Source organism: Engraulis encrasicolus, chromosome 1 (genome assembly GCF_034702125.1).
Source record: "Engraulis encrasicolus isolate BLACKSEA-1 chromosome 1, IST_EnEncr_1.0, whole genome shotgun sequence".
Taxonomy (NCBI): domain Eukaryota; kingdom Metazoa; phylum Chordata; class Actinopteri; order Clupeiformes; family Engraulidae; genus Engraulis; species Engraulis encrasicolus.
In genome coordinates, this window is record NC_085857.1 from 23,614,137 (window position 1) to 23,626,727 (window position 12,591).

General features: G+C 43.4%; 1 protein-coding gene across 1 annotated transcript in view; it reads right to left on the reverse strand.

The window, feature by feature from the left end:
* cacna1ab (calcium channel, voltage-dependent, P/Q type, alpha 1A subunit, b) overlaps positions 1-12,591 on the reverse strand; it is a 349,885-nt gene that overhangs the window by 114,582 nt on the left and 222,712 nt on the right. The window contains exons 8-12 of the mRNA XM_063208046.1: positions 12,544-12,591; positions 9,481-9,596; positions 8,646-8,699; positions 8,249-8,320; positions 5,193-5,372 (exon numbers count right to left, since the gene is read on the reverse strand). The exon at positions 12,544-12,591 is cut by the window's right edge and continues 56 nt beyond it. Coding sequence (XP_063064116.1) covers positions 5,193-5,372; positions 8,249-8,320; positions 8,646-8,699; positions 9,481-9,596; positions 12,544-12,591 — 470 coding nt within the window. The remainder of the gene's footprint in view (positions 1-5,192; positions 5,373-8,248; positions 8,321-8,645; positions 8,700-9,480; positions 9,597-12,543) is intronic.

The window sequence follows — 12,591 nt, forward strand, 5'->3', positions numbered from 1 at the left end:
TGCAGACTCAAAATGTACAATCTCAATGTACTGAAAGGTTGAAACACACACCAATGACCTCCCTTTTAATCCCTTTTCATTTCGAAATGAAAAAATGAATGTAGTTGCTGCCAAAGGTGGTTCTACAAAGTATTAAGCAAAGGCTGTGAATACTTTTGTAAATATGATTTCGTTGTTTTTTATTTTTTTATACATTTTCAAAACTGTCAAGACAACTTGTTTTTCACATGGTGTTAATGGAATAATTTGTGTAAGATTTTGACAACAGAGATTCATTTGTAGCATTTGGAATAAGGCTGTAAGATAATAAAATGCGAAAAAAGTGAAGCGCTGTAAATACTTTCCGGATTGACTGTAGATAAGTAGAGTTGGGTATCATCTGCATAGCTATGGTAATTTATGGAGTTATTCTCGATAATGTGTCCCAGTGGCAGCATATACAGATTGAACAGTAGTGGTCCCAGAATGGAGCCCTGGGGGACCCCACAGTTTAGAGACATCGGTTCAGCCCCCTAACCACTGGAACGACTATGCACAAACATACACACGCTTACACTAAGGCTCAATCCCATTTCACCCCTTAGCCCTACGCCTTTCCCCTTCCCCATATTTTTGCACGTTCACGTTTGGGGGTAGTGGCTTCCCGATTCACGTTAGGACAGAGGGTTGGGTGCAAGGGGAAAGGCTTTCTACCAATTCAAACTGAGATTTTTCAGGGGCACACTTCAAACGGAGGGCTACGACAGATTTCCCTGAATGCATTGCAAATGCCTTTGAAAATTGGCGGCATCCACAACAGCACAGAAAAATAGGTATTTTCGCGAAAATTGACGCTTTTAGAGTGGTAATAATTGTTCCATTGTACTAAGTTTAACATTGTGCCAATGTGTAATGGCCATTTTCTCCACGACACGTACGTGAAAAAATTGCTATTGACGTGAACACATTGCATGGAAGTCATGAAGGTTTTGCGAGGGTCGCGCAACACTGTTATCCTTTTTTAAAATTGTTGCGCGAGTAATTACAAGCAATATCGTCGGTTTAACCATAGAGTGGCTGGTTTTTGAATGCTATGGGTGTCATAACATGATTGTTGAAGGAGTGTCTCAATTCATAGGGGTTGCGTTTCAAGCCCTATGCCTTTCTGCTCCGTTTGAAGGGACGAGGGGTAAGGGGAAGGGGAAGTGGTAGGTGTAGGGGTAGAAATCAGAAATAGGATGTGGTAGGGTGACCATATTGTCTGTATTTTCTGGGACGGTCCCGCCCCTCAACTGTCCAACCTAACGTCCTCGCGCAGCACCCATTGCTTCAACTTGCTGACTCTCGGCCTCCGTGGAGAAAACAATCAAGTCGGCATTCTAAATAGTAGGCTGAAGTCAGGGTACAGAGCTGCCATCTTACCTCAGACTAACTCAGCTGCTAACAACAGTTTTATGTTTTGGCAAGGATGTTCGCATTTCATTACACCTACCTCCTCGCTCCAATAAATGAGTCATCACCTTAACTTATGTTGTAGACTATCAGAGACGGTATTTCCGTTACTGTTTATTATTCCTTTATGCTGTTGTGCTGATTTCGTTCACACTTGTAGTCCTGGCTTTACCGATGCAGGAACTGTGATTAGTTTGGTCGTTGGAAGCGGTTGAATAATTTTGGTCCTAAAGTGAAAAAGGGAAGCGGCCAGGGCGTGTTTGAAGCCAGAATGTCGTGGTGAAATTGAAGTTCCATCTCTTTCATGCTGCCGTTACGACACCCTTCATTACAATGCTGTTTATGACCATTTGACTCGGTTTTAAATGTCATCACCGTTTCAAATTGTAAGCATACAAACTCCGTATCATGTCGATATCCGTTCCTGACTTAAACAGTGGATAAATAATTACCTATCATCATTTATAAATAGGCGGGCGGAATTGGGGGAACGGGCGGAATTAGGGGACTTGACTATAACTTTCATACAGTCAGTTAATGTGCCTCACGTAGACTGGGATATAAACCGCAATACCACGAATTGCACGCAGATTTCCCCGGCATTAGGCTACAGTAATACAGTTAATTTGCTGTGCAATGTCCGGAGTAAAATCTGGAGTAACATGGCGGCCGCAGATATCGGAAACACGACCATCAGTCTAGTTTGTGTCAATTACGTTGCTTCACATCTCGAGGCCATAAGCACAAGCCGAGGACGGGAGGAAACACAAAAATTGTGACACACAGACGTCGTAAAACATGTCGTAAAAGTGGAAATGGTCACCCTAGGATTCGGCTTAACTCTACCCCTATCCTAACCCTAGCTAACCCTAAACATACTGTATGGTAACATGTAACATTCTTTGATATCAAAGTATACAAATCTGAGAGGAGCTAGGGCTGGTCGTAGTGCACCATGGCTACGCACAAGCTAACTACTATACATAACCCCACACTGTAACAAATAACTGTTAATTTAGGGCAATTCTGCAACAGCATTCTACTGTTTTTCGAAAAAAAATAGACAACTACTGTGAACATACTACTTTGAGTCACATATTGAGCATAAACTGTAAGTACTGCACAATAGCAGCATTCACCGTTGTGGAAACTAGAGATGCACCGGATCCTGATTTTTAGGATTCTGCCGGATACCGGATCCACTGCTTAGATTCCTGCCGGATCCGGAACCGGATACCGGATCCTACAAAAGGGTTGAAACACATAGCCAACTCGCACACGTGGGCCCTTTTTATCACGTTGGCTCAAACTATTTTGACTGAAAAGCCTCGGCTACCGGATCCTGGATCCTGGAACCGGAACCGGATCCTGTGAAAAACCCTATTATCCTGCCGGATCCGGAACCGGATCTTGGATCCTGTACATCTCTAGTGGAAACAACCAAGTTATTTTAGGCAGCACCATTGAAACCCATTCATCCTCCACTTGTCCATGATCACCATCAAGCTTCAATACCACCTGAAGAACTTAAGTAATTCTCACTGGTTAAAGACTCTCTGATAAAATCAAGCATGATGAAACTATTTCTAAAGAATGTTTCATATCACTCCGCAGGGGGTCCGGTCTTTTGTCACTCTAATCAGCTGCTGTGATAGACAACACCTGTTGTCCTGGCTACCTAGCTGTTGCCTAGCGGTGTTCCACAACGGCACTGTTTTGTTTTGCGCAGCAACAATCTTAACATTAAATAGGTCTAAAGAAATGTCCCCGCCATGTGTGAATCATTTAAGTATATCCATATAATAAGCGGGTTAACTTTCGGCGAGTCGGTCGCTTTGTGGAATAGCAGCACTCCGCTCCGCGTCGGGGTCTAAAGATTCTCTCTGTCGTGCTGCTATTCCACGGTAGCGACCTTCTCGCCGAACGTTAACCCTTACGTAACACTTGCAACAAGCAGTCCCATCTAAACCAATCTGCTAATCAGTGCCTGGCCTCACCTGAGTACTAAGGGCTGTTATGCCATTATTCAATTACGACCTTCACCTGCCAAATCCCTGATGACTCTGGTCACATGGTACCCTTGCACCTGTATATAAATCTGGACTATCAACACTTCAGTTGCTTACCTGACTGCTGGCTGGCCTGCATGGCACAGCATAGCACTTGCTTGCCTACAAGCTTGCTTGCCTACAAGCTTGCTTACATGCTTGCATACTTTCCTCTTTGTGAAAGCTTGCTTTGTGGCACTTGCTGTGTGTGGCATAATTTGTCACATCGCTGCATATAATGTGCCTGCTGCAAGTTAGGCATTGCTTTGAGAGCTAGCTTGTAGTGCTGCTTTTTTGCTGTGCTACTTGGTGCAAAATACGTTTTTACAGACTGACCAATGATATTTTCATCATTGGCTCATCAAGAGCTGATACATTAAAAAGCCCCCCTCACACAGTCCCATTGTCATTGTAACATAGCACTGCGTAGACCTGCACTGAAATTTTATTCATGCCCTTCATATTCAAAGGACCACCGCAAACCAGCATCTCAATATAGCATTGTGGTGGAATGGTATCATGCTCAAGTCACTTCAGTCATGGTGACTGATGGGACGGTGGGGCGGTAACATGGCCAGGGTATGGGTGGGAGGGAAGTTGCCATGGCTATATTCATGAATGGAACTATGACCCAGTAATTGCCTGCTATCTCACAGTACATCTTCAACTTTTTAACTGTAGTGTACCGTTATTTTACCTATAGTACTGTATAAATATTGTAGAGCACTTTCAGTTTAACAATACTAATACTGTGAACGTTCTGTAGAGTACTGTTATTTAACAGTTCAATTGCTGCTGAAAAAATGTTATATACTGTGATACGTTAAACAGCAATGAGCTGTATTTGATTTTTGGTGTGAAATAACAGTAGAATTACAGGTAAATATAATTGCCAGTAACTGCCGTTATTTTGCAGGGAAATTTTCTTAGAGTGCACTAGTGGAGGTAGAAACACGCAAAAAAGTGAAATACATAATATAACACATAACAAATGGTAACATATCTAACTAGGTGTTAGAGTAGTGAAGTCGGAGAAGAGCTCCATGGCCACACACAGGCTACCCATAACTGGCACAAACAAATCACTAAACATTACCCTATTGCCGAAGGTAGATAACATTAGCCTGGTCCTGACCATCCCATAATACTACCATTTCATTTCGTATTCATGGTCTGGAGGTTGTTTGATCGACGCGATTGCAGGAAGTGTGAAGGACATTTTCGGAAAAATCAGGAAAATTTCTTGAACAAACATGTCGGACGTCTGACTATCTTTGGCGATGTAGGACCGTTTAACAGACATGTCTGTCAGAACATCCTACCGTAGGATACAATTACAATGTAGGACCGTTTGCCAGAACACTGGCCAAATCCTACCGCTCAACATCGCTCCACAGAAAGCAGTTACCAGACGTAGTGCTTGAGCCAAGTCTCTTAACGGAAGTACGTAGGATGGTGTGCGAGGCTAAGATAACATAACATAGCGACAGTAAAATATAAATATGTAGATGCCATTGTGCCATTTTCAGTGCATCTGATACAATTACAAAGACATTACAATAAACAAGAACACAATAGACAAACACAAACCCCCCCTCCCCTCCCTCTATAGGACAAGAAGACAGGTTGACAAAAAACCCAACTTAAACACAGTAAAGTGCAGTCAGTGCAAATATAGCAATATAAGTGTAAGTGTAAGTGTAAGTGGCTTACAGAGGAAGTCGGAGAGGAGCTCCGGCTGGTCGTAATGCACCACGGCCACGCACAGCGTGTTGAGGCCCACCAGGCTGAGGACGGTCCAGTAGAAGGCCTGCGTCTTGACGATCTTGCGGATGAAGAAGCGTATCCGCCGCTCCGTCTGGTTGTAGTCGCCGGGGTCGCCCTTGTTGAAACCTGGAGGACACAGGCGGGGAAGGGCAGGGGAGGATAGGAAAATGTTGAGTTAGGGATGGAAGTGAGATGAGGGGGAAATGTGGGAAAAGAAGAGTGGAAAGGATAGAGACAGGGCAGGGAGGAGTGAGACCAAGAGAAGGACAGGAAAAGGACAACAATTGGAGCAATAGAAGGTTACAAATGGGGACGGGGGGTAAAGAAATGCTGTGAAAGAGAGGCCCTTGATCAGTGTTGCCAGATTGGGCGGTTTCCCAATTGGGCTGCTTTGGATGGCTGTCTGTGGGTAAACATGGCATTTAGAAGTAAAAACCTCCCAATTTTTGGCCATAGAAATCAATAGAATTTGGCAGGATTTAGTGCTTCCAGGCGGGTTTTGAGCATTTTTTGGGCTGGAAATCATCAACCTCATCTGGCAACCGTGCCCATGAGTGCGAGTAAGAAATTAGACATTACGTGTGGATGTGGTACACCTCAAGACGGAACATACTGTAAGGTCAATGTTGTTTGTTGGGTTGGTTACACTTTACTTGACGCCTGTGTTATATGTATGACATAACAGTGTCATAACAGTGTCATGCATGTGTCGTAAACATTATGTCAATGTCATGAAAAGCTGTTATGGTAAAGACAGCCCTAACAACGTCTACTTTTCATGGCCATGAAACGTTTATGACATTGATATCATGTTTATGACTCGTCCACGACTGTGTCATGACACTGTTATGTCACACATATGACGCCAGTGGCAAGTAAAGTGTAATGGATCTTACACACCAGGGCGGTAAAGCGTTGCGGAACGGCCACGTTTTTTACCGGCGTCTGTGAAAATACATTGAAACATATCTGTCCTTACACACCAACCGGTGGTAGTCGAGCGTCAGCGGCGCGGGAGCCGGCTCCGCGCCGCGCAGCATTTGGAAAATAGAACTCGAGCGTATTTTTCACGCCGGCGACCGGCGGTGTCTCATTCAAATGAATGGCAAAGTAGCATGCTAGCTTTGGCTGTGGGGAGGGTTTTGAACAGGACTGGCCGCGCACGCCGACGCTGTCAGTGTGAAAGGCAGAGAAAAACACACCGGCCGAAACTAAGCAGAAAGACCACGTTCGTCCCGCGACCGTTCCGTTCCGCCTTGGTATGTTTTGGCCCTAACCGTTGGGTCACAGCTGGAGAATTTTTCATGAGTGATTCTCTAATTCGCCTACACTTTTAAGTCCGTGGATTTTATTTGGCAATTCCACTAACTATTAACTGCATCCAATGATGTTTTGGACATTAGAAAACATTTATCTTTCATATAATACAGAAAGTGTAGACATAGCATTATTTCCCTCAGCAAGAATGAATATTTAATACTGGTTTTGGGCGTTTTCATGCCGTCCTGTTTTCCAAATGACAGATTCAGTCTTCATATTAGCATGTAAAGAAACTTGTTTTGCCCAAGACGATTGCAAATGTTGATTCACAGTAATCATCACAATATGACAAAACTGTCAGAAAGACCACTGTCCTTTCCATTATACATGAAATTTCCCATTTTGTGTGTGTCCACGAAAACTGTGTTAACCGCGTCACGGTCTGAAACCTCCTCCATAAATCAGTAATGGTTTGGTCTTAGGCCATACGAATAACATCACGTGATGTCATAACCTCTTTGGCAGGATACGGGAAGACTTTTTGGTAAATTTTGAGCTCCATCCTTCCATAATTTAATCCATTCTTTTTCATGTTCTCATAGCGGGAAAATTGCCTGTCAACTGTGTTATCAACATATTCATAAGAATCTGAATTAGAAATCACATGTAGAAAAACACAGATAAAGCATACAGATACATGAATTGATTAAGGTGTTGTGGTGGAACTTCTGAGGTCCTCAGTTAGCACAACACCATAAAAATGGCTGAAATGTCAACGGTGTTACCGTCAATGGTGTTACAATTAAGTATGACAGTCAGGGTTGCCAGATGAGGCTGATGATTTCCAGCCCAAAAAATGATCAAAATCCGCCCTAAAAACCCGCCCAATTCTATTGATTTATATTGCAGTGGGAAGGTTTTTCTGATAGATGCCATTTTTACCCGCACACGGCCATCCTAAGCAGCCCAATTGGGCGGGAACCAGCCCAATCTGGCAACACTGATGACAGTTGAGGAGGAGTATGTTTTTGCCAATTTATATCCATATTGACAGACAAACAAACAAAATAATTTGTGTTCTAGGGAGATGGGTTTGTCTGCTCTGTTTTTTTCTCCTAAAAAAGTGCCGACTTGTTCCCCTGCACTGTTGTGTTACACCGTTGACTGTTTTGAAAGTGTTTTTGTGCTATTGATCCCTTATGTGTTGGAAAAATCCTATGAACATACACTAGGGATTATCTCTGGAGAAGGAAGTCTTGTGTAAGGAGGGTGACTATATTAAAATCAGACGTTACAGGGATTTATGATGAAAAATGTGTCAGTCTGTATCACAGTGACTCATAAAATCCTACTTATGAAGCTCAACAATCACATTTTCTATATCAGTTGCACAGATTAATGACAATATTACTGCTAAGGGACATAAGCACTTTCAAACATATATTGTTTCAACTCTGTAGTATTTTTATATATGTTTGAAATGACATAGTATTTGTCCATAACACTGTTGACAAAATAATTAAGCAAATGTTTGCTTTCATTAGAGTATTTATCAAATGATTTAAGATTAAGCTTGGCAATTTGTTTGTTTGGAAACTTAAATATATACACTATGTAAACATCTAGGTCATTTAGTTGAAAAAAAATACTGATAATTGACATTTTGCTTTTGCCAAAAGCGTAGGGGAATCGTAGAATCACTCTCATGCAATATCACCAAGGTGCGAGGGAAAGCCACTCACCGACAGCATCACCCATCTCTCCCTCTTCTGACTTCAACAGCTCAGTTTTCTTGATGGTTGGACGCCTCTTGGCTGAATGACATAAGGAAATACATAGAAAGACACACACACGCATGCACGCACACACACACGCACACGCACGCATGCATGCATGCATGCGCACACGCGCACACACACACACAGAAAGTGAGAAATTGAGAAATTGAGAAATAAAGAGACAGATAATACAATATACTAAGTGCGTAAATGGCTAAGTGTACACAGCTAAATGCCATGAGTGCACTGTACACACACACATACAGTACAAACACGAAGGCACAAATACAAATCTACTGTACATGTAATACATACATAAATAAAGAAATAAAGAAATGAATAAATAATATCCAAGTAGTACCGTCATATTTACTCATGGGTTTCTTAGTCCCGTCTTCGTTTAAAATGACCTCTTCTGTGAAGAAGAACAGATGCAGAAATAACAACCATGATTGGCATATATCCATGTGATTAGTTTGTGTGTGTGTGTGTGTGTGTGTGTGTGTGTGTGTGTGTGTGTGTGTGTGTGTGTGTGTGTGTGTGTGTGTGTGTGTGTGTGTGTGTGTGTGTGTGTGTTTTGTGTCGTCACAACATGGCGGCAGGCGCAAACGCTTGGGCACACTAGACGCGCTGGCACCCGTCGTAACTGACGGCGAAAACGCAGGGAAATTTAAACTACTGAGATCCCTCTAAAACTCTGTTGTGATTTCCATCAGTATTTGGATCTGTGTAACTTTTAATGTGCTTTGATCCAAATAAAAGTACTAAACTGGGTGCGTGTGGTGTGTGTGGGTGTGTGCGTTTCTGCATGCCTCTGCATGGGTGTGTGCATTTGTGCATAATTGTATGTTGGTTTGTGTATGCATGGTTTTGCATGTGTGTATACTGCCCTACAAAGGCAAAGTGCAGTAACTACAGCATTAGTGAAACTGAGAAAAAAGCCTTCAAAGCCTCGGTATTAGGTTGGATACTGTAGTAAATGTAGATTTTACATGGCAATATCTCTAAAACAGGACACATTTGGACCACAAGGCTTTGTCACAAGAAGGAATGAGATGTAATGAAGACTACTTTCAGTCCAAAATCAGTTTTGACAAACTATGTTGTTACTGCGCTTTTCCTTAGTACAGTACAGTATACAATACAGTAACACTTTTCCAATAGTACAGTATGAGTAAAAGCGCCACATCCAGTACCTGCTTTGCATATCCACTCCAGGTATCCGTTGAGCTCCCTCTCAATCTGTTGCTGTCGCCGCAGCTTCAGAAACTCCCGCCTGTTCTCCACACGTTCCCTCTCTTTGGCAAACTCCCTATACACACAGCCATACACATGTGGTACACACAGACACAGACACGCACGCACGCACACACACGCACGCACGCACGCACGCACGCACGCACGCACGCACGCACGCACGCACGCACGCACACGCACACACACACACACACACACACACACACACACACACACACACACACACACACACACACACACACACACACACACACACACACACCAGGCATATATACAACATGCACACACAAAACAAACAGGCGCACCACCCACACACAACACACAGAGAGAAATAAAATCAGTAAAAACAATCTCAGTAACACTTTACCTTACGCTATGTAAAGGTAGGACTACAGATTGATGAAAAATTGCGACGATCACCGAAATGAATATTCATGAATATCCCCCAAAACAATAATTTTGGTCAGTTTTGATGGCTGATATGTTGTCTTTGTACCGTTCTTCAACTAATGTCAGAACCAGACTTCTGAAAATGGCAGTATTTTGTTATTATTCACAATTAACCTTGCGTCCCTCCCAACTTCTATGGAGTTGGGGTTTGCAGATGCCTTGAAACAACAATTTGGGTCTTGTACGATAATTTCCTCCCAAAAAGCCCCCCAAAAGGATAATTTCGAGCTTCTGGTACGATAATAAAACATTTTCCATCTGGCAGCACTGAGGTAAACACACATCAAACACATCCAATAGGAACCGATTTCCACTCCGCTGTGCAGCTGTTAGTTGTTTCTTACTCATTTACAAACATTTGTATATGTGTTGTTTCTAATTATGTCATTAACATAAGTTAATTAAGTGTTAATAAAGCTTTTTCATGGACTGTTAAGTTAAGTTTTACAGTGTCATGTTGTCAGTCACGACATACATTTTTATACAACCATTTCTTTTTGTTTCTTTTCATGATGTGCTGTACAATCACAGACAGAGACATTACACTGCAAACCATTGCAGCCAATTAAACGTACAAACGTTAGTAGCCCTGCTGCCTTAAGTTTGTAAGTTAACTGAACTTGAAGGCTTAACTCAACTCCAGGCTTTATCAAGTGGACTTAACTTGCAAACTTAAGGCAGCAGGGCAATCTACTTTTTGTTTTTTCATTTGACTGGCTGCAATGTTTTACAGTGCACTCAAGTGCCATTACGTAACGTGTATGAAATGTATCATTTCACATCCTGCACATGGGTTTTATGCCCTCCAGATGTTGGCACCTTCAACATAAGGTGCTGCCGTTTCGCCATACAGTACCCTGCACTGTCCTCACACCATACATGTAACTGGCTTAGCCACGCTTTGGATTGTGGCTAGGGAGCTGACACAGAGGATGGAAGGGGATTCTGTGTAAGTGTGTGTGTGTGCGTGTGTGCGTATTTGTGTGTGTGTGCGCGCGTGTATGTGTGATTGCACGTGCGTGCCTGCATGCGTGCGTGCATGCACGTGTGTGTGTGTGTGCGTGCACACGTGCATGTGTGTGTATGTAAAGGGTGCTGGCTGAGAAGGATGAAGGTGAGGGATTGTATATAAATATAGATATTCTATTGTCACCTATTCTATACGAGAGAGAGAGAGAGAGAGAGAGAGAGAGAGAGAGAGAGAGAGATTGTGTGTGTGTGTGTGTGTGTGTGTGTGTGTGTGTGTGTGTGTGTGTGTGTGTGTGTGTGTGTGTGTGTGTGTGTGTGTGTGTGTGTGTGTGTGTGTGTGTGTGTGTGTGTGTGCGTGTGCGTGTGCGTGTGTGTGCACGAGTACGAAGGACAGTGCAGTAGACTATACTGCCTGAAGCTTCTACAGTAGCGTAAGCAGCACAGACACACATCAGACACAGACACAAACATTGAGAGAGAGAGAGAGAGAGACAAACAGACAGACAGACAGACAGACAGACACAGATACAGATACAAACACAGAGAGACAGACAGAGAGAGAGAGAGAGACAGACAGACAGACAGACAGACAGACAGAGGCAGGAAGGGCTGTAGACTACTTCCTGAAGCTCCTACCGTAGCGAAAGCAACACAGAGACACGCCACACACAGACACAAACACAAGGAGGGAGAGGTGGAGTGAGAGAGAAAGAGACTGACAGAAAGGTGGACAGACAGAGGGACACATAGACACACAGATGGAAGACAGCAAGACAGATAAGGAAAGCTGGAAAGGATAGAGACAGTGGATGGATAGAGACACAGACATCACCATTTGAACAGACTGGCAACGGTTACACAGAGAAGACTGGACAAATAAGGCTAACGCAGACAGACAGACAGACAGAGAGACACAGACAAACAGAGACAGACAGACAGGCAGGCAGACAGACAGACAGACAGACAGAGAAGTATGCACACAGAAATATGTAAGACATACAGTGGAACAGGGGTATGATGAGACTATAACTTCTGCATAAGCCTTGAACTACTGATGTTCAATGTGTGTGTGTGTGTGTGTGTGTGTGTGTGTGTGTGTGTGTGTGTGTGTGTGTGTGTGTGTGTGTGTGTGTGTGTGTGTGTGTGTGTGTGTGTGTGTGTGTGTGTGTGTGTGTGTGTGTGTGTGTGTGTACGTGTGTACGTGTGTGTATGTGTGTGTGTGTGTGTGTGTGTGTGTGTGTGTGTGTGTCTGTGGATGAGCTGTAGTGGTTGGACTCAAACCCGGAGCCCGAACAGCATGTGTAGACACACTGTAGTCAGAGAGAGTAGAGAGAGTAGAGAGAAAGAGAGGTTCCATTGGCCCATTGTTTCCGGGTTCTACTATTGCAAGAGGGAGGGGGGGGGGAATCCCCTTTTAGGCAGACCTAGACAGATCTAAGGACTGTTCTATTCAATGCTAGGAGTATTATGACACGCCCCTTTAGGCAGACCGGAACCTGGTCATGTTAGGTGCCGATAGCAACCTATTACATTGGCATATCTCTATATACTTAAAGAATCTCTGCTGTAGTGGTGGGACTCACCCGGAGAGGACGCCCAACACCAGGTTGAGCATGAAGAAGGAGCCGATG